Source organism: Arvicanthis niloticus, chromosome 6 (assembly GCF_011762505.2).
Source record: "Arvicanthis niloticus isolate mArvNil1 chromosome 6, mArvNil1.pat.X, whole genome shotgun sequence".
Taxonomy (NCBI): domain Eukaryota; kingdom Metazoa; phylum Chordata; class Mammalia; order Rodentia; family Muridae; genus Arvicanthis; species Arvicanthis niloticus.
In genome coordinates, this window is record NC_047663.1 from 71588932 (window position 1) to 71611460 (window position 22529).

Genomic DNA, 22529 nt, shown 5'->3' on the forward strand with positions numbered 1-22529 from the left:
GGCTTCTGGAGAAAAATTTTCACCAACAGTTCCACTCAGCTATGGACCCCATGTGCACATTACCAAAATGCCAGACAAGCTGTTCTCATGGGTGCAACAGTGTCACAATTGTTATAGGTGAGCTGCTTTTCAGTTGAATTGGAGGTCAGCTCATAGCAGGAACCTCAAATGTATTATAATCCAGACAAAGGAGGTCAGAGGTTTCAGTGGAGAAGCTACTGCTATTATTTTCTTAAGTAATAGAATGTGAGTATCAAATTACATTTTAATAATATGTGTGTTTGTGTGTTTGTGTGTGTGTAAATATAGACTACTGCTACTATTTGCTTCAATTGTTCATGAAGGGAGACTTCTCTTTTGCAATAAGGAGTATGAAGCAGATTCATAAATGCCAAAGTTTCTGAAATGATGTGACAATGACTGTGACATAGTGGATCAATACTAAGTCATAGATGGAGAAAACTATCAAACAGCCATATCACCCCCTTCAAGGTTCATAGTCCTTTTGGAGAAGAGGGTACAGTAGTAATATAATACTAAAAGAAGAGGCAGGGGCTGGAGAGATGGCTCAGCGGTTAAGAGCACTGACTGCTCTTCCAGAGGTCCTGAGTTCAAATCCCAGCAACCACATGGCAGCTCACAACTCTCTGTAACTCCAAGATTCAACACCCTTACACTCAGACATACATGCAGGCAAAACACCAACGCATGTGAAGTAAAATTAAATGAATAAATTATTTTAAAAAAAAGAAGAGGCAGAGTCTTTCTGTAGTTATTTCTTCTGTATTGAACAGTTCGCTCTTGGAAGGTAGAGGGAAGTTTCTTAAGGCTCAGAAAGTAAACAAAACTCACAAGTCTTAAAATGTTCCTGAAACTAACAAGAATCACAAGGGCCTTCCCTAAGTTTACACAAGCAGAAACAACTACTTCAGAGAAGAGACTTTGTCTGATTTGTTGAGATACCTGCAAGCAATGCAGAGTGGCTCAGGATTGTGGTTTTCCTGAGTCACCATCTATACTGGGGTAGGCTTCTTGGTACTGCAGCTGCCTTTTAGTCATCCCCCCTCCTATAAGTAACATTAAATCAACTCACTGGTTTGCTAAGGCAGAGTTGGGTAAAATAACTTCTTTGATTTGTTGCTCTATCTTAGGTTAATAGATGTTTTCTCAATCTGCCCAGGAAAAGTCACAAAACATCTTTTGAAGTGAAGACTGTATTTTTCTCATTAATAAAAAATGAAACAAAATATAAATATAATGAAACTCATGATGCACAGAAAAAATTAATGTTAACTATGCAAAATAATTTCCAAACGCAAACAAAATTAGTGCAAACACATGATAAAACAGAATTCAGTTAACACAAAATTCATTACATTTATAAAAGTTTATTAACAAAGATGCCTTCACTTTTACACATAAAGCCACCATTTGAATGCATTGAAGTAAGCAATTTGATGGAATTCCGGTAGAAAAATAAAACAGATGAAGAGGGGTGAAATGGAACCTCAAATCAACTTTTAGATACCTGGACAAATGATAAATAATAGCATTTTACCTTGATTCTTTTAAATTTTCATTGCTTATTTTCTTACAAGTATAGTTTTTATATATTAATTTTTGAATCTGGGAATATATAAAATATCAACTTTTTAAATTTTTCTTTAGTCTACTAATCTTGCATCTGGAAGTATAATAATTATTATTGAGTTCTTGGAGTTTTGTATACTCATTTTCCCATTCTTATTGCTGACAGGGAAGGAATCTCACCAGTTGGCAAAACAGACACTCACAGCTCTGCTGGGAGAGCTTTGCCACCTTGCTTTACTGCACTAGAAATGATTCTGCCTTCTTCTCCAAGAGGGAAAACTAACCCATGGCTCAAGTCCACATGCTCCATGAAGCAGCGCCGCTCATGATCAGCTTGTCTCTTCAATGCAAGAATGGAAAGCACTAATGTAAGAGTGCTTAAAAACAGGGCCTATGTTACAACTGATGTCACACGATCTATTAGGAGAGTGGGTGATGAAAATGTCCTACTTGGAGCTGATGCCGCACAACCGTGCACACACTCAGGTAACCCTACACAGACTCAGTGGGTTATAAAGTCTATTAAAGGGCATAAAGATCGTGAGAGCAAAGTGGTGTTGAGGGGCAGGGGAGATGGAAAGAAGGAACTGGGTTGGATTTGATCAAAGTATAGTATCTGAATGTATGGATATTGAATTAAAACTGAAGACACAAAAAAGAGAGATATTCAAAGTGAACTCAATCCCTCTGCCTTGGGTCACAAGTGTCTACTCTATGACACAACATGGAGATCTGACTTTGAGTGTTGCCTTTCAAAATTAAAAATCCTCTGACACTTAGACTTGCCAAGAACCCAGCCCATTTCCACAGGTCCACACAATAAACCACTCCTAGTCTCCTCCTGTGCAAAGTTGTATCTGTGACTGCATTATTCTGGCTGACCAGTGATGACAGACAGTACCAGAGATAACATCCCCACTCCAAAACCCAAATAAGGAAGGCACTAAAGCCCTATGTCTGCTGGGGAATGTTTTAAGTTTTATTATTTATTTCTTACACACACACACACACACACACACACACACACACACACACACACACGTATGGAGGTTGGAGGACCTGACTATCTCCTTCCACCATTTGGAATCTAGGCATCAAACTCAGATCATCAGGCTTGAAAGCAACTATCCACTGAGCCATCTTACCATGCCAGGACTGGTTTTGGTTTGCTTGTTTTGTCTTCTATTTTTGTATGCTGTAACAGTTTCATGCATGTACATAACTTACTGTAATTGTTTGGACACCCAATTCCCCTGTCCACTGAAACTCTCTGGACTTCAGAATATGAAATGTTTTACTGATCAGCTTTTCCTTCCTACCCTATGGCTGCAGCTCTCCCTAGCACCTTCCACAGAGCCCCCTTCACGTCCTTGTTCCTCAGGGTATAGATCAGAGGGTTGAGCATGGGGGTGATGATAGTATAAAACAGGGCCACAAACTTCCCCTTGCTGTCAGAATAGCTGTCCTTGGGTTGTAAGTATGTGTAGGTGGCTGAGCCATAGAACAGAGACACCACCAGGAGGTGGGAGCCACAGGTCCCAGCAGCCTTTCTGCGTGCAGCCACTGACTTGACCTTCAGCACTGCCCTAGCAATCTGTGCATAGGAGCCTAGGATGAGCATGGCAGGCACTGCCACAATCACCACTCTGGCCACAAACATCTTGGTCTCTGTTCCTTCTGTGTCTTCACAGGCCAACTTGAGGAAGACAGGCATCTCACAGAAGAAGTGGTTCAGTCGGTGTCCACAGAGTGGCATGGCCATCATGAGTCCTGTTTGAATCAGAGAGTTCAAGAAACCTGCTAGCCAGGAAGCAATAGCCAATGCCTGGCAGAGAACGGGGTGCATGATGGTCGTGTAGTGCAGTGGCCGACACACAGCAGCATAGCGGTCAAAAGCCATCACCACCAAGAGCACGCTCTCTGTGGACCCCAGAGCAAGAGATATGAACAGCTGGACCACACACCCTCCATAGCTGATGGTCCTGTCAAGTCCATGGAGATTGATCAAGAGCTGGGGCACGGTGCTGGTTGTGAAGCAGAGGTCCAGGAAGGAGAGGTGGGAGAGGAAGAAGTACATGGGGGTGTGCAATTGAAAGTCCATTCGGGAGAGAGCGATGATGGCAGTGTTGCCAAAAAGAGTTAGGGAATAAAAAATCGAAATATAAATAAAGAAGATGAGTTCTAGTTCAGGCCAGTCTGAGAAGCCCACCAAAAGGAAGCTTTTACCCAAACTGGTGTTAAAGCTTCCCATAGCCTTTGACCTACACAGCAGCAGAAGACAATTCAATGTATCTGATGAAGAAAATAGATTAAGACATTGCTCACAGTCTTCTTCAAAATTCCAAATCATCTGTTTCATTACTCAATTCTGCTTTATCCAGTATTCCATTCCTATTTTTCTCTTCTATAGACTGAATGTCTCTGGATTAGGAATAATGTCACTTTTCTTTGGACTATAACTCAGCTATTTGTTCCAAGACTTTAGCCTGACTGCTCTGCAGTCTTGCTGATCTGAACTTTCTTGTTCAAAAGGAAAGAAGAGCTTTGAAATCCAAGGTCTACATACATACCACAGCATTCTATGTTGTCATCTTTGTTCCTTCGTTTGATCTATTTGTTAGCTTGTTACAGATCTGAATCCAGGCTCAGGCAGATGGCGATCACAAAGTTGAGCCCTGGGTCCTCCTCGGCCTCCTTCTGCACCATGGATCTTGTCAGTTCACCCATCCTAGAGTCCCACTCACAGCCGCTGCCATCTGCCACACAACACTGAGAAATGGTTTTGTTTCTTTGGGGGGAAAAATAGAAAGAACTGTGTTCCTGTGATGAGAAAGAAGAATGCCCCTCTTGACCCTGATTCTTCAACTAAAAATGTCTGCAATTCAACTCCACAGAAAGAGCCTTTTCTATCCAAACCCTCATAAAGTATTTCTTGCTAGATCCTCCTGCTCACTTGGTGACATCCATTCGACCTGTGTCTGTCCTGCTAGGAGCAACTCTGTAGTAAACGTCAGGCAAAATATAAAAATAAATACCAATATTTATTACAAAATAATAATAAACTTGTTACTGACTTTATGGTATTGAGGGTGACACACTTGTCCTACCTTCATTTAATATATACCATGGCTATTGAAACGTGCGCTTTTACCTTTTTAGCTCATAAAAGTGAGTTTCCTCTAAGCCTGGAGTTCAACTGCTAACACACTGTCAAACAATGGACATATGATAAGCATAAACTCTCAAAGGTGGATAGTTCTTATAAAAATATGAATAAGAATATATGAAAGCATGCCAAAGAGAAAAAACAAAAACCTGATTCCAACGTCTAGCCTAGGATTAGTATGAAACACTTTTGCACACTTAGCTAGTTCCTATTTCTGTCAAGTTTAACAAACAAGAATAATGTCATCAATGGTCAATGCTGAACTCAAAGCCTCCATATCAGGTCCCCACAGATCAACTCTATCATGAGCCAGCTGTGTCTCCTGCTCTGAAATACACACTTCTATAAGTCTCAGCTTAGTTACGTGTAAAAAATGTAGTAATAATAATTTGTTCAAAGCAATTTTGGTTGTAGTTACGTAAAATAACGTATCTTGTATATTACAAAAATTTGTTCTCGCTGTTATCGCTGTTCTGCCTTCAACACTAACAGTTAACTCATGCAAATGAGGCTGCAAAACTCACTCAGGACTGTATGTCAGTCATTCACTGCAGTAGCTGGAAAATAACTATCAAAGAAAATTACTGCCTGCCTGCCTGCCTGCCTGACTGACTGACTGACTGACTGACTGACTGACTGAGTGATTAAATGAATGAATGATTCAATGAATTAATAAATGAATGAGTGTATAAATGAATGAATTGTGCATTTATAACCTTGACACTGTGTCTGATGTACATGGATGTCTCTGCATATCTGCACAGTTGCTCACTTATTAGCTCAGGGTTTTTATTTACTTCTCTCCTTCTAAACAATGATTTTATATCATGGCATGTAGAATTGAATAACATATTTACTTTTGGGTTTTTTTTCATGTTTAATTTTGTGTGAGTGGGTGCTTTGTCTGCATCTATGTCTGTGCACCTTGTGTGTGCCTGGTGCTCACAGAGTCCAGAAGAGGACACTGAATCCCCTAGGAACAGTATTACAGATGACTGTGACCCAGTAGGTGGAAATCTGAATCCAGGTCCTCTGGGAAAGCAACAAGTGCTCCTAACCACTAACTGAAGACTGAGCCATGTCTTCAGTCCCCATCTAATACATTTTCAACCAGCAAAGCTTGTTGCTATAATTTTAATATGATAAACAAATGAACAATGATCCAATATGGTAAAACTCAGAGTTTTAGATCAGCAGTGATCATTTTAATGAATGAAAAGTTGGGATAATTTTGAAGCAGGGGCATGAAGTTAAAATTTCAATGCTTGATGTTAGCCAGCTAGATGCTGGACCCAGTACTGGCAATACCCATGAGGAGTCAGGGCAAATCTGGCAGACCCAGAAGCTTAAAGCACCAAACTCTAAAAACTATTTACTTTAGGCTTTAGAAGCTAGCTTCTGGGGTAGGAATTGGGGGGGGGCACCCCAGAAGCCAACTTCAATTGATAGTCTGAGCAAATGAAAATTTAATTTTCTCCAAGGGAGCCTCATTTGGAAAGCAAACTAATCTTAAGGGTAGGCTGGATGCCCAGTACTAGATGGCCAACAGAAAAGGAACTCAATGGCTTATTGGGAGGTTCCCTGCCTCACAATGTCTTGTCAGGGCATTTTTAAATCTTATTTTTATTTGATGAATACATATTTTTTAACTTTTTACCCCACAGGTTACAGGTTAGTGCTATTAAGGAGTTCCTGAGTGTGTAGATTTGTGGGTCTCTGGGTCTGTATCGGTTTCTTGTGCCTTTTCCTTCTGCTTGTTTTTTTTTCTATCCTATTCTGCTGTACTAGTTTTTGCTTCATCTTATTATATTATATTCTATTATTATCCTTGAGAAGCCTGTTTGCTTTCTAACGAGAAACAAGTGGGGTGGGTGGAGTGAGGGTGGGGGAGGAGCTGGGAAGAGTAAAAGGAAGGGAAATCATAACCAAGATATATTATGTGTGGGGGAAAGTGGGAGAAAGAATCCCACCTGTGACTACAGATCCTGTGACTGAAGCTTAGTGCTCTGGGCTTTTAGCACCAGTGGCCATGAGGGAATTCTGACAGCAGCCACCAAGAGGCAGCTCATCTAGATGCCCTCTGCTGAAGGAAGCTAGGGACCAGGAAAGGGTCTAACAACTCTCTATTGGGGATTTTAATTTCCCCAGCATCCAGCATCTTGCCTACTTAAAATATATATTAAAAAAGGAAGAAGTCTGTGTACCACATATATACAAGGAACACTAAACAAACCCAGTAGGGTGCACGTGTGTGTGTAAAACAGTAATTAAAGATGAGAGGTCATGAGTTTGAGAGGAAGTGTGGGCATGGAAGAGGTTGGTGTGAAGGAGAGATTGAAATGACATGACCACACTACTGGTTTATGATAATCTGAAAAGAAATACAAATTTACAGTAAAAAAAAAACCTTTTTAAAGACTGTGTAAAAAAAACCTTCAACCAATACACTGAGTTAATGACACAGTCTGCCTGTATTGGAGCTACCTTTGAGTAAAAATCAATCAAACAAACAGACAAACAAACAACAAAAACTAAAACAAACAACATAACAGAAAATATAACAACAACAAAAACACCACAAAACCTGTCTGAAGACAGTAGAAAGTTTGGCACATCCCTTACTAATCACCTTTGTTACTAAAGAATACATCTGTAAATTTGAACTCAGTTCTCGTTCTCTTGTTATACCCGCATATGCAACACTCTCATCCGTCTCTGAAGAACTAACTCCCAACCAAAGCTGAGCAGGCACTGAATCATCCTTGATCTCATTCCACTTCAGTCTGCGTTTCAATACACACCATCATTCTCTCTTGCCTACAGCATCACTCACTGAAGAGAGATTACACCACATTCAATCTATACCATCAGCATTTATGGCAATATTCAAGAGTCCTATATGAAATATTTAATAATAATACACCATTTTGTAGTATAAGAAAAGAAAATGTGAGTCTAGTCACCTTAATTACAAATTCAAAGTCCGAACAGTGAATTATATTTTATACTCTGAATCCTGACACAGAAACCTACCTCCAAGTAAGAATGCTCTCCCATCCTCTGCCTCTCTCATAAACAGTTCTTCATTTGTTTTCAGCAACTTTAACCATGGTTTTGGTCTGTGTCACCTAGTTCTGGTGTCTACAATTTCCTTTGCATCTTAGATCCTAAACAGGAAAGAAATTGACTTTCAGAAGGGACCATGAATACAGAGTATCCTACCCAGTCAGTACTCACCACAGTCCTGGAAAGAAAACAATTCTGTTGACTTCCCTCAATCTTGCTGACTTCTATATAATATGAAACCCAGGCCACACTGGTGTCATTGAGAAGTATTTGAGAGGACCTGTTTCTCTTTGGTCCCAACTGCATCTGTGGTACTGAAGGCTGAATCTCAGCTACATTCCTGAGGAAATCATGCGTATTTGAGGCCACCACCACCAGCAGGCTCACCTGCTGAGGCCTATAACTAAGAGGCAGAGGAGAGCCTGTACTGTTCTCTGGCTCACCACCATAATCAACTCACACTAGACAGAGCTGGTATATCATTCAATCTGACCTTAAGGCAGACTGTATGATGCTTGCCCCTGGGACATTGCCTGGCCTCTTTAATCAAAGTGGAAACATGATTGTTTACTCAAGTGTGGCCTTGGAGTCCTCTGGGGGCCCTGAGTATATTATAATTAACTGGCTGCTTCCATATCTGCTCTACTCAGCTCTTTCTATCCCCCATACACTGCCCAATCCAAGGTGACCTTCCAGGTCCTCAAACCACACCTTGTTATATGGCTTGTGAAAATCTATGTTATCAGAATCCTCATACTTTCCCAATGTTGACCCAAGTCTAATCAGCCTTTCCTTCAGACCATATACCAGTCTCACTTAAGCCAACCATGTTCACCATCATCTGAATATCTTCTTGCCATGGAATTTTCATCTAAGTTTGTTCCTGTTCATGGGGATTGTCTTTTCAAATAAACATTTCTTCATGGAAAAGCTGATGCACTGTTTGCTCTTGTAAAAATTCTACTCCAAACATTAGTAGTTCTTACTTTATACCCTGGTTTTGTCCACAACAAATTTAAAAATTAAAAGCATTATTTTTTTTTAAAAAAAAATTATAGTATGTCAAATGGACTGCCTAGGTAAGAAGTTGACAGATAGCCTAGTGCTATGTAGTGAGTTTCTAGAAGAATTTAAATGATGACAACAGATCACAGGAGAAATACTAAGCCTGTTCTAAGGTGCACAGACATCTTCAGAGCATGTAGAAAAAAGGATACAATGGTCACAGATTGTTTGTCCTACCTAGGACCATTTCAGCAGCCAATGGAATTTAAGGGCCACAGGGTTAGCTTGTAGCCTGTCAGGTTTGAGGGTCTACCTCTAGAAGCAGGCATACGAGGTCAAAATGCTGCCCTTGAGACTGAGCCAGCATGAGCATCACAAGCTATACCTGCCAAGAGCATCATGAAAAGTGCAGTGCACAATAGCCTTGTGTCAGCCAGGTATCCCAGGAGGAGGACAGTCAATGGGGTGGTGTCTTCTCTCTATGCTGCTGTTTGCAATAACTAAATGATTGGTAAAAGTCATGAAATCTGTTTATACTGTAATACACGTTATTATCATTTCTTTTTAAATATCCCACTGGATGCTCAGCACCAACTTATTTAAAATGAACGATGTGGGCCTTCAGAAATCCTGTCCATTCTCTATAAAAGGGTTTCTTTACATTTTGCTAAACTCTTGAGTATCTCACTGATTAGTAAAAGAATCTGTAAGAACTCTACTGATAGCACTCAAAGAGTTAAACAAAACACCCAGTTGAGTGAGAAAAAAAATACTGCCAGATGCCTTAAGTTGTGGGAGTAGAAATTCTAGTAAGAAGAATGAGCTACTTCTCTATGACTTGTTAGCCAGGTAAGGTCCTTGAGTCTACGAGGATAGGCTATGATACTCGTGCTGACAGTGTTGATGGATGGTAGAACTAGACAGAATATCCTTATTGCTTATTGCTTATAAAAAACATAAAGGCTTTTGCAGACAGTCATGAAAAAATAAAGCTAGGGCTAACCTGGCAGCTTCTCCCTTTTAGTTGCCATTTATAATGCTAGAAGGCACCACATTGGCTTCTACAGAGTTGTTACCAACAGTTCCACTCAGCTACGGACCCCATGTGCCACATGCCATTAACAAAATGCCAGGCCAGCTGTGCTCATGGTTTCAATAGTAGCACAGCTGCTATGGGTGAGCTGCTTTTCAGTACAATTGGAGGTCCCCTAACCACAGGAACCTCAAATGTACAATACTCCAGACAGGCTTGGTCATTGATTCCAGTAGAGAACCTATCCGTTTCTTAAATAATATAATATGAGTATCACATTACCGTCTAACAATGAGTGTGTCTGTGTGTATGTTGTGTGTATGTGTGTGTGTGTGCATGTGTGTGTGTGTGTGTGTGTGTGTGCATGTGTGTGTGTGTGCTTATAGACCATTGCTACTATTAGCTACACCTGTTCATGGAGGGAGACTTCTCTTTGGACAAGAAGTACAAAGCAGATATATAAATGCCCAAGATTCTGAAATCATGTAACTACTACTGTGGCATGGTGGACCAATAATAATTCTTAGATGGAGAAAACTATCAAACAGTCATATCACCCCCTTCAAGGTTCAGAGTCCTTTTGGAGAAGAGGATACAATAAGACTGTAAGCACCAAAAGAAGAGGTAGAGTCTTCTTATGGTTGTTTCCTCTGTATTCAAAAGTTCCCTCTTTGAAGGTAGAGGAAGTTTCCTTAAGGCTCAAAAAGTAAACAAAACTCACAAGTCTTAAGAAGATCCTGAAACTAACAAGAATCACAAGGGCCTTCCCTGAGTTTACACAAGCAGAAACAACTACTTCAGAGAAAAGACTCTGTCTGAATGGCTAAGATGCCTACAAGTAATACAGAGTGGCCTGGGACTGTGGCTTTCCTATACTAGGGTGGGCTTTTTGGTAATACATCTGCCTTTGAGTCACCCCTATTCCTAGAAGTAACCCAAAATCAAATCCCTGGTGTGCGAAGGTAGAGTTGAGTAAAATAATTTCTTTGATTTGTTTCTCTGTCTTAGTTTCTAACTGTTTTCTCAAATCTGCCCAGGAAAAGTCAGAAAACACCATTCGAGGTGAGAACTGCATTTTTTTTTCCATTGATGAAAGAATTACACAAGAGATAAATTTAACAAAACACACAAATTTATTACATTTACAAAAGTTTATTAACAAAGATGCCTGCACTTTTACCTATAAAACCACCATTTAAATGCATGGAAGTAAGCGATTTAATGGAATTCTGGTAGTTGAATTAAACAGATGAAGGCGAGTGAAATGGAACCCCAAATCAACTTTAGATAGCTGATCAAATGATAAGTAGTAGCCTTTCCACTTTTATTGTTAATTTTCTTACAAATATAGTTTTTCTATATTAGTATTTTTACATCTGGACATACATAAAATATCAACTTTTTGAATTTTTCCTTAAGTCTACTAATCTTGCGTCTGGAAGTTTAATAATTATTGAGTTCTTGGAATTTTGTATACTAACTTTCCCATTCTTATTGCTGACAGGGAAGGAATCTCACCAGTTGGCAAAAACAGACACTCACAGCTCTGCTGGGAGAGCTTTGCCACCTTGCTTTACTGCACTAGAAATGATTCTGCCTTCTTCTCCAAGAGGGAAAACTAACCCATGGCTCAAGTCCACATGCTCCATGAAGCAGCGCCGCTCATGATCAGCTTGTCTCTTCCATGAAAGAATGGAAAGCACCAAAGTGAGAGGCCTTAAAAACAGGGCCTACGTTATGACTGACATCAGACAGGGTCAGGATACATTAGGAGAATGGGGTGATATTGAGGTCCCACTTGGAGCTGGTGCTCCACACCCATGCACATGCAGGTAGCCCTACACACACCCAGTGGATTTTAAACTCTTTAAAAGGGCATAAGGTTGTGAGAGCAAAGTGGTGTTGAGGACCATGGGAGAAATTGGAAGAAGGAACTGGATCAAAGTATTGTATCTGAATGTATGAGTATTTTAAGTAAAACTGAAGACACAAAAAAGAGAGATATTCAATGTGAACTCAATCCCTCTGCCTTGGGTCACAAGTGTCTACTCTGTGAAACAACATGGAGATCTGACTTTGAGTATTGCCTTTCAAAATTAAAAATCCTCTGACACTTAGACTTGCCAAGAACCCAGCCCATTTCCACAGGTCGACAGTTGACACAATAAACCACTCCCAGTCTCCTCCTGTGCAAAGTTGTATCTGTGTCTGCATTATTCTGGCTGACCAGTGATGACAGACAGTACCAGAGATAACATCCCCACTCCAAAACCCAAATAAGGAAGGCACTAAAGCCCTATGTCTGCTGGGGAATGTTTTAAGTTTTATTATTTATTTCTTACACACACACACACACACACACACACACACGGAGGTTGGAGGACCTGACTATCTCCTTCCACCATTTGGAATCCAGGCATCAAACTCAGATCATCAGGCTTGAAAGCAACTGCCTTTATCCACTGAGCCATCTTACCATGCCAGGACTGGTTTTGGTTTATTTGTTTTGTCTTCTATTTTCCTATGCTGTAACAGTTTCATGCATGTACATAACTTACTGTAATTGTTTGGACACCCAATTCCCCTCTCCACTGAAACCCTCTGGACTTCAGAATATGAAATGTTTTACTGATCAGCTTTTCCTTCCTACCCTATGGCTGCAGCTCTCCCTAGCACCTTCCACAGAGCCTCCTTCACGTCCTTGTTCCTCAGGGTATAGATCAGAGGGTTGAGCATGGGGGTGATGATAGTATAAAACAGGGCCACAAACTTCCCCTTGCTGTCAGAATAGCTGTCCTTGGGTTGTAAGTATGTGTAGGTGGCTGAGCCATAGAACAGAGACACCACCAGGAGGTGGGAGCCACAGGTCCCAGCAGCCTTTCTGCGTGCAGCCACTGACTTGACCTTCAGCACTGCCCTAGCAATCTGTGCATAGGAGCCTAGGATGAGCATGGCAGGCACTGCCACAATCACCACTCTGGCCACAAACATCTTGGTCTCTGTTCCTTCTGTGTCTTCACAGGCCAACTTGAGGAAGACAGGCATCTCACAGAAGAAGTGGTTCAGTCGGTGTCCACAGAGTGGCATGGCCATCATGAGTCCTGTTTGAATCAGAGAGTTCAAGAAACCTGCTAGCCAGGAAGCAATAGCCAATGCCTGGCAGAGAACGGGGTGCATGATGGTCGTGTAGTGCAGTGGCCGACACACAGCAGCATAGCGGTCAAAAGCCATCACCACCAAGAGCACGCTCTCTGTGGACCCCAGAGCAAGAGATATGAACAGCTGGGCCACACACCCTCCATAGCTGATGGTCCTGTCAAGTCCATGGAGGTTGATCAAGAGCTGGGGCACGGTGCTGGTGGTGCAGCTGAGGTCCAGGAAGGAGAGGTGGGAGAGGAAGAAGTACATGGGGGTGTGCAATCGAAGGTCCATTCGGGAGAGAGCGATGATGGCAGTGTTGCCAAAGAGAGTTATAGAGTAGAAAATCGAAATATAAATAAAGAAGATGAGTTCTAGTTCAGGCCAGTCTGAGAAGCCCACCAAAATGAAGCTTTTACCCAAACTGGTGTTGAAGCTTCTCATAGCTTTTGACCTGAATAAGTACCCGAAGGCAACTCAGTGCATCCTATGAAGAATAAGGGTTCATATGCTGTTTACAGTATTCCTTAAGCACTCCTAAACCATGAGTTGTTTTTTTTTTTTTTTTTTTTTTTTTTTAATCTCTTCTGGTATCCAGCCCACTTCTCTCCACTCTTCCACACTTTCCTACTTCAGGCAGAAAACCTCTGGATTAAGAATGATATCATCTTTGTTTGAACCATATCTCTGCTGCTTCCGTGTTTCTAGATTTAGCCAGGCCTCTCAGTCCTATAGATTTGATATTTTTTGTTCTCATTGCACTGAGATTTTGACCTAACTCAGCACCATGGAAATTGCTTTAAAAAACGGTGAGAAGGTGGCTGTGGGAAAAGCAAATGTAATGCACATGTCGCACACATGAGGACTGGAGATGAGACCCCCAGCATCTATAAAAGCCCCTCCTTCGCTCAGAATCATCAGTAAATCCTCAGGCTCAAGTGTGTCTCCTTTATTACAAGACCATGTCATCAACTTACTGTGGCAGCATAAAGAATACAGTATCTGATTGTAACAATTTTATTATTGGCTTGGAGATAGATTGGTGGTACAGAGTCTGCCTAGTGTTTGGGAAACTCTGGTTTTACTATCAGAACTGCAAACGTATTTCCTTGTTTAAAGAGACCGTTCATATACAGAGGCACTCACAAACACACGGAGAGATGAAGGTCGATGCTCACCAGTTTCCGTGATGTAGATGATCAGCAGTACCAGATGTGTCAGTGCCCAAATGCTTGGTGCTTGACAGAAGGAGTTAGATCAGCACAGTGTCATTGAAAGATAATTTAAATGGGTACCAATATATTAAATCGAACCCAATTTTCCCATGTTATGTTTGCATATGTAACCCTCTCCTCAGTCTCCAGAGAACTAACTCTCAACCAAAGCTGAGTAGGCACTAAATCATCCTTGGCCTCATTCTGCACTAGTGTGTGTTCTACAGACCCAATCATTTCTTCATAATAACACCAACACCCACTCTGGAGTTTCTTGTGAATATTTATAGTGGTCTTCAAGATTCCTTTATGGAATATTTAATAATAACTCATCAACATTTTATAGTATATGATCAGAAAATAAAGCTGGGTGATGGTAGTTCATGTCTTTTGTCCCAGCACTTGAGAGGTAGAGGCAGAAAGATCTCTGAGTTTGAGACCAGTCTGATCTACAGAGCAAGGTCCAGGACAGCCAGGGCTACACTGAAAACCCTGTCTTGGGAAAAAATGGAAAACCACCACGATATAAAATGAGTACAGTCTGCTCAAGTGAAATTCAAAGTCTGAAATTCAAAGTCTGGGTGAATACACTGCTTTTTAAACACGGAGGACTTTGCCTCAAATTAGGAAGAACCTTCTTCTACCCTCTGCCCCTTAATAAATTGTTCTTCCTTTAGTTTCAACAGTTGTGTTCATGGCTCTGCTTTCTGTTTCCTGGACCTGACGTCGTCACTTTGCTTTGCATTTTAGGTGCTAGGCATCTCAGAAATAGAGCTTTGAAAGAGACTGTAAACCCCGCACAGCTCACCAACTCTACTCAGTCAAGCTCTGGAAAAGAAAACACTTGTGCTTACTTTCTTCAGTTCTATCTGGAACATCATGTGAGTCCTGCTCCTCTCTGGTTCTAATTTCATCTGTGGTGCGGAGGGCTTGAAGGCCACCTGACCCTAGACCAGTCTTGTTTATCTATGACTCTCTGCCCCCAAGAGTCTCACCAGCCAGGCACATGAGAAGAAGGAGCTGTTCTCCATGTACTCTTGGGCTCACTTACCCTAACTAAGACTAGGAAGGAACTGGTATCTTATTAAGCTACCCTTTCCCCTCTGGACATTGCCTTTAAAAGCAGTGGCAACAGAATTATTTATCACCTGTGGCCTTTGAGACCTCTGGGCCCCAATGTGGCAATTATAACCAACTGGCTGGTTCTCCGAGATGTTCTCACTATCCTCAGCTCCTACACTCCCCTGCATACTGCCCAGTCTTAGCTCCTCTGTTCCCCAATCACTGCCCAGTTTAAATCAATTCATTCATGGTCTTTAGAATACATAATTTCACTTGGCTCATGCAACTTTATGTTGTGAGATTCCTCACAAATCCCCAACTTGGACCCAAGTCCTGCTAGCCCTAAAATCACATCATAGTCTGTGTCTCATATAAGCCTACCATGTTCATCACCATCCAGGTGTCTTGTTTCTATAGGATTCTAATCAAATGCTCCTGTTCTCCATTACACACCTCATTAATCCAACTAAACATTTGTTCCATTGAGGACGAGTCTGACCTTTCAGGGGCTCTTCAAATTCCATATGAATTTTAGAGTAGGTGTCTTTCTTTCCTGCAAATAAAGTATTTCTCCACTTTTGTGGAAGTTGAATTAAAATAGTGTTGCCATCTTAACAATATTTGACTTTCTAATCTGCTGTCATGGGATCTCCGATTGCTTTCATTTCTTTTGCTACCATTTTACAGATTTCATATACTGGTCATTTATTGCCTTAGTTACATGAATTTTTAAATTTTTTGTTGGAGGTAACTGACTTTCTTTTTCAACACACACATAACACACACACACACACAGAGAGAGAGAGAGAGAGAGAGAGAGAGAGAGAGAGAGAGAGATTCACAAAAACACACACAAAGAGACACAGATACAGACACAAAAAACATATTCATAGCTTGAGCTGTTTTGAAATGTTAGCAATGTTAACTTGTAAAGGATAAAGCCGAGATGTGGAGGTGGCTCAGTGGGTAAAGGCATTTGCTACCAAGTATAATGACCAGAGAGAACTGACTCCCATAAGTTGTCCTCTGACTTCCACAGGTGTGTGGTAGCATGCACATGCCCCCAATAAATAAATATAATAAGATCAATAAGTACTTTTTTTTAAAAGATGGGGTTTCTTTAAGTAACCCTGGCTGTCCTGACACTTGATCTGTCAAGTGGCTGGTCTCAAACTCAGAGACCTACCTGCCTTTACTTCTCCAGTGCTGGGATTAAAAGGTGTGTCCCATTACCGCCTAGCAAATAAACTATTTAAGAAACCTATAGCAGAATAAAGGCTAATGTACCAATTCCCCTTCTAGCCTCTTCCCCTGTATTAGCTAGCTTCTGTTTGGCAAACCACTCACAGGGAGCAGAGGACAGGGAAGGACAAAAAGCTTGTTTATTTGTGTCTATTGTTCATGACACCTGCCATCCAATTAGATGAAAGGGGAGCTTTCCTCGGTTATCGCATTTGGCATGTGCCTGTCTTCAACACACTGGAAACTGCTTCTCATTCTTCGCACTATCATCAAGTAGCACAAGGGAGTCCCTACTTTGAGGTTAGAAAATGAAAGGCTTGACAAGGTCAAGCAGTGTCTGGACCATCCAATTCTCTTGCTTCCCCATGCAAGCCTCCATCCATCCTCGGGAGCTGCGCCTTCTTCAGCATCCTGGAACACCTTCCGATCCTTCTGACTACAGACCGCACTGATGGAGCCATTGCTTGGTAACCCATGTCTGAATCCTGCAACTTCCTGTCTAGTTCAGCCCCAATGGAGGCCAAACCTCCTGGTAAGACACTCCTTTCTTGTCAGTCAGCTGCCATTTGTTCTCCGTTCCCGCTCCCACTCATCAGGATACAGTTGATCAGAGTGATCAACTGTAACAGCAGCAAATCTGGGCAACCGGCACTGCGCACGCACTTACTGGACACATACTCGTTGCAATGAAATATGCTCGCAAGTCCGAGTCTTTACTTAATCTTCCCACCAGCCCAGCAGGAAATTCTTTCATCTGTGAATGATGAAGATGAGGTTCTGAAAGGCTAACTTGCCCAAGGCAGTATTCACAACTCAAAGCTGTCAACCTCCAGAACGTGCTTTACTTCCCCTGAGCTAAGCTGGTGCTGGCTGGAGCGGCCCTCTGAAACTGATCTGAAGACCCACACCAGACAAGAAAACAAATGAGGCAGCAGGGCAGCTTTGACATCTCCGTGCCTTGGCCCAGCTTCCAGGAAGGCTTAATGCTTCACTGTCTGATTCAGCCAGAGAGCCTACCAGCACTGAGCCCAGGAAAGCTGACAGAGTCACATGGCTCTCCATCCTGTCAGCTATCCAGGTAGAGGAAAGGGTCTAGACTGCAGTGGTTCTCAACCTTCCTAATGCCGAGACACTTTAATACAGTTCCTCGTGTTGTGGTGACCCTTCATTGCTACTTCCTTACAATTACACTACTGTTATGAATCGTAATGTAAATAGCTGTGTTTTCTGATGGTCGTAGGCCTGTGAAAGGGTCATTCAACTCTCCAAAGGGGTTTGCATCCATGGGTTGAGAACTGCTGGTCTAGGGTGGGGAAGGTAGCAAGCATTAAGCAGATGCAGAGAGAAAGGTGATTCATATCCTGGCATGCTTAGAAGTTGGTCTAGGTAACCACGCTCAAACCCACTGCCAGCAAAAGGTCTGCGTGGGTGTGGGATAATACAAGAGCCCAAAGTACATTGGCCAGAAGAGAGACCACGCCCCCAACGTCACTTAGTGTTGGGAGCTGACTTTAGTAGAAAGTGGCTAGATCAACTTTGCAGCCATCTGGAACCATATACCCTGATGAAAGACTTGGTTGTCAAAAGCCTTTAACAGCTGAAGCACACTCTGATAAATATATTGTTTATCCCACATAGCTTGTTTTGCTGTTTAGTGACCTCAGCTGTATGGTGCACGTGGTAAAATGTTTTCACCTGTGTTCTCCTGCTTGTGTATATAAATACCTCAGAATTCCCTTCAAGAGGGGAGACATGAGAAAATAGAAGAGACTGAATCACACCCTGTCTTGTCTCCATTCTTCGCATCTCTTGCCCCAAGAGCCACACTCTCTCTTGACCAGAGCACTTAGCCCCAAAAGTGTTGAAGAAAAGTGTTGAGGCAGAGTGTGGGCCACAACAACTTAGCAAGTGTGGAAGAAAGTCAGTTCATACCATGCTGACCTGCCTTCATTCTTATCCACCCAAGTTCTGCTACTTAATGTCACCTGCACAGAGGCAAGACAACAGACGCCACCTTACAGCCTATATGGCACCACAAAGCTCAGCCTGCCCATGGGGAGGAAAGGCCTCACTGAGAATATTTATAGACTTGCTAGAGATAGAACTTCAGGCAGGACACATTCTAAGAGGTGAAATTATTATAAAGAAGTCCAATCAGTGTGTTCCTGAAAACAGGGGGGCACCATGGGTTACTGGAGAGAGGGTTTCCTCATTCCGAGTCATTGTAAAATATATGAAAAGCTGAAATTTGCCTATGGGAAAGTTTTGTGTTTCCTGTACATAGGTTTCCCATCCTTGGATTTTTGTGCAAGATGATGATACACTGTGTATATAGGTTAGGATGTAGCTCACTTATAGAGCACTTGCCAGCTGATGCAGGGTCCGAGGTCAATTCTAGCCATATACTAGTAAATAAATAAATCCTGTGTATATGGAGAATACAGTAAAGGGTTATGAAAAAGGCGAATTCTAGGACCTAATATTTGCCACAGGTTTTCCTTAAAAGCAAGTAGTGATTAAGAACTGAGTATGTAGTAACGTGCAGTAAATTTTCTTCTTACTATGAAATGCCAGAAATTAAAGAGGTAATTAACCACATTATGGGTTTTTTTTTTTTTTTTTGAAAAATAAAACAACATACAAAAATAGGAATAGAACATACATGTTAGCACTGTAATAGAGTGATTCGCTGTAGGTGTTTTTGAGGGGCTTGTTTGTTTGTTTGTGTTGTTGCTTGGCATTGCTGTTTGGTTTTTTTTTTTTTTTTCCCAAGATGAGGTCTCTCTGTATAGTCCCAGCTGTCCTGGAACTCCCTCTGTAGACCAGGCTGGCCTCCAGAAATTTGCAAAAGCTTTAAGCAGAAGAAAAGAGTGGAAATTTTCAGAACAAAAAAAAATTCTTTCTTTTTATCCAAAGTTTTAAAACTCACTCGCATGGGTGCTGGGACTCGAACCCAGGTCCTCTGAAAGAGCCAGTTCCTAACCACTAAGCTATCTCTCCAGCCTCCTTATCTTCACTTTTATTTGATGTTGTCAGGTACTAAGAAGTCTTGACTTTTCACAATTATCTCAAATGGCATTGCTCATAGCAGTTTAGTGTATTACAAAACAAAACAACAACAAAACTTTTCATAGAAGCATCAAAAATTTAAATGAGGATAAAACAGCCAAAGACATGTTTCCACCCTGGCCCAGCTAACAAGGAAGGCAGGAATTGATTCCAATCGAGTCTGGAGTGAGCAATTTGGAGATGAGCTGAATTCCAACGTCTTAGAGTATCTCAAGGGGACGCCTCTGATAAGGCCAGCAGCCATCAGCACAGAGGCAGGTCGTTTCTCTTTTCCCAGAATCCCCTGTTGGAAGCCACTAGCGGGGAGACAAGTCAGCCAAAGAGAGCAGTAAATTAAACACACATCAGTCCATTGGCAGTTTGGGTTCCCAAGGGAACAGCAGAGTGGCTGGCTGCAGTCCCAATGAGGGAAAATGCAGGGACACAGATAGCTCATCCACCAAGCAATCAGCCACAGGTCATCGTCAACTTGTTTAGAAGTGGCGTGTTCAGCTGACCCAGTGTGTGGTAGGTTAAAATACTATTTTTCTCTGTCTGAACATGGCTCTGCTTCTGCAAGGGAGAAGTTTGCTAAGGATTTCGTGTACAGTCTAAATGTGCTTATAGACACTGGCACCATTGTGCATAATGTATAAATTACATAAGCCATGATCTTGAGGGGGGGGGCTGGTTTTGAGACTCTCACTATGTAGCCCTGGCTGGCCTGGACCTTTCTACACAGACCAGGCTGGTTTCAAACTCACAGACACCTTCCTGCTTCCTCCTGCCTCTTGCTTCCTCCTGCTTCCTCCTCCTGCCTACTGCTTCCTCCTCCTGCCTCCTGCTTCCTCCTCCTGCCTACTGCTTCCTCCTCCTGCCTCCTGTTTCCTCCTCCTGCCTCCTCCAGCCTCCTGCTTCCTCCTCCTGCCTCCTTCTGCTTTCTCCTCCAGCCTACTGCTTCCTCCTCCTGCCTCCTGCTTCCTCCTGCTTCCTCCTCCTACCTCCTCCTGCCTCCTCCAGCCTCCTCCTGCCTCCTCCAGCCTCCTCCTGCCTCCTCCAGCCTCCTCCTGCCTCCTCCAGCCTCCTGCTTCCTCCTCCTGCCTCCTCCTGCTTCCTCCTCCTGTCTCCTCCTGCTTCTTCCTGCTGCCTCCTCCTGCTTCTTCCTCCTGCCTCCTGTTTCCTCCTCTTGCCTCCTGCTTCCTCCTCCTGCCTCCTCCTGCCTCCTCCTGCTTCCTCCTCCTGCCTCCTCCTGCTTCTTTCTCCTGCCTCCTGCTTCCTCCTGCTTCCTCCTGCCTCCTCCTGCCTCTGCAGTGCTGCAATCGAAGGCATGCACCCCCATATTCAAGCACTGAGCTATTTCCTGTCTCTGCTTACGATTCATGCCTGTGTCCATAAGAATTCCCATTCTAACTCATCAGCACTGAGTCAGCCTCCTTGAATCCAAGCCAAAATAAGACTGTTCTTACAAACCCACAGTAAATAGAGTGACTCTGGGGAAATAAACTTTTCTTTTGTCTGATTTATTTCTTGTGGAGAAAGAGGTGGGGGTGGGAGAAGAACTGAGAAAAACTATATAGACAGACAGACAGACAGACAGATAGATATAAATATTTACCAAATACACATACAATATTTACCGTGTGTGTGTGTGTGTGTGTGTGTGTGTGTGTGTGTGTGTGTGTATTGGTTTATTGAGACAGGGTTTCTCTGTGTAGTCCTGGTTGTCCTGGAACTCACTCTGTAGACCAGGCTGGCCTCAAACTCAGAAATCCACCTGCCTCTGCCTCCCAAGTGCTGGAATTAAAGGTATGCACCACCACCACCTATCAATGTAGTTTTTAAAAATTTCATGAGTGGCTTTTCCCCATCTTCTGTTTGTATCAGGTTCTGACTTACACGTGTAAAAATGGTTTGGTGCTCACTGAAGCTTCTTTTCTCATAAGGAAAAGAACCATATAATTAACTCTGCAATAATAATAATTGTATTCATTTAAGATTTCAACTTTGATTATGTGCTTCTGTGTCTGTGCATGGTATGGGCATATAACTAACTGCAGGGCCCACGGATTCAAAAAAGGACACTGGATCCCCTGGAGCTGGAGTTGCCGGCAGTCGTGAGGCACCCAGTGTGATGCTGGGAAGGGAACTTGGTCCTCTGCAAGATCAGTATATACTCTTGACCACTGAACCAACTCTCCAGTCCCCATGATAACTGTCTTAAAATTCTTGCAGAGAAGTAGTGAAAGACAAAAATGATACCAGTGATTAAAGTGCAGGGACTATGGGTGACCTTTTACACATCTTTACCACACTGTCTCTAAGGTGCATACATTTTATTATTAGGAAAAAGATGGAGGTGCAGGGGAGAGGGCAGGGTGCTCCTCCTTAGACTCTGAAGGTACTAAAACCTCATGATATCATGGTTAAAAGAAAAAAGCTGCTGGGTACCTGGACCTCTAGGATTTAGCATAAGTCTGCCAGTAAAACAAAGCTCCCAGGGACCCCAGGAGTCTGTTACAAGTTAATGTTATCTTGCCTTGAATTGTGTGCATTTCTTACCCCCCTAAGGGGAGCCCGCATTCCAATTGAATGATAGGATCCCATCAATAGGGCTCTCGACCTCCACTTTAATCGATTTTTACACTATGTGGTAATAAAGGGCAGAAGGCAGAAATTGTTTCCAGGCAAAACTCAGCAGGTACATTGACCTCCCCGCCCCACAGTGGGGTAGCCTGAGCTTCCAACAAAGACGGGCTTTCTTTCCTTTCCTATCCTGAACTGACTATGGGATTTGGGGAAGAGAGAATACAAAGGAAGACATAAGCTAGTGAAGGGAACCGGGTGGATATTGGCATTCTCCCCTGTGCTGACGGAGACTAGACATGTAGATGGTCTTCTTACCACCAGATCACAGACCATTCTCTTCTTCTTGCTGGCTCACTGTGTGCTCAGCACAGTGACAAAC

At 42.4% G+C, this 22529-nt stretch overlaps 2 protein-coding genes across 2 annotated transcripts; both read right to left on the reverse strand.

The window, feature by feature from the left end:
* Window positions 1–1372: 1372 nt before the first annotated feature.
* On the reverse strand, window positions 1373–8321 carry LOC117711271 (olfactory receptor 2Y1B). The gene is made up of 2 exons (XM_076936959.1): window positions 7994–8321; window positions 1373–4378 (listed from the first exon to the last, which is right to left on the reverse strand). The coding sequence occupies exon 2, from the start codon at window positions 3947–3949 to the stop codon at window positions 2906–2908; it is 1044 nt and encodes a 347-aa protein (XP_076793074.1). The 5' UTR covers window positions 3950–4378; window positions 7994–8321; the 3' UTR covers window positions 1373–2905.
* Window positions 8322–10970: 2649 nt separating this feature from the next.
* LOC117711185 (olfactory receptor 2Y1B) lies at window positions 10971–18056 on the reverse strand. The gene is made up of 2 exons (XM_076936955.1): window positions 15067–18056; window positions 10971–14236 (listed from the first exon to the last, which is right to left on the reverse strand). Exon 2 carries the CDS (start codon window positions 13440–13442, stop codon window positions 12507–12509), a length of 936 nt encoding a protein of 311 aa, XP_076793070.1. The 5' UTR covers window positions 13443–14236; window positions 15067–18056; the 3' UTR covers window positions 10971–12506.
* Between the last annotated feature and the right edge of the window lie 4473 nt (window positions 18057–22529).

Coding starts and splice junctions, on each gene's coding strand:
- LOC117711271 (XM_076936959.1), bottom strand. CDS start 3,949: ATGAAACAGATGATTTGGAATTTTGAAGAAGACTGTGAGCAATGTCTT.
- LOC117711185 (XM_076936955.1), bottom strand. CDS start 13,442: ATGAGAAGCTTCAACACCAGTTTGGGTAAAAGCTTCATTTTGGTGGGC.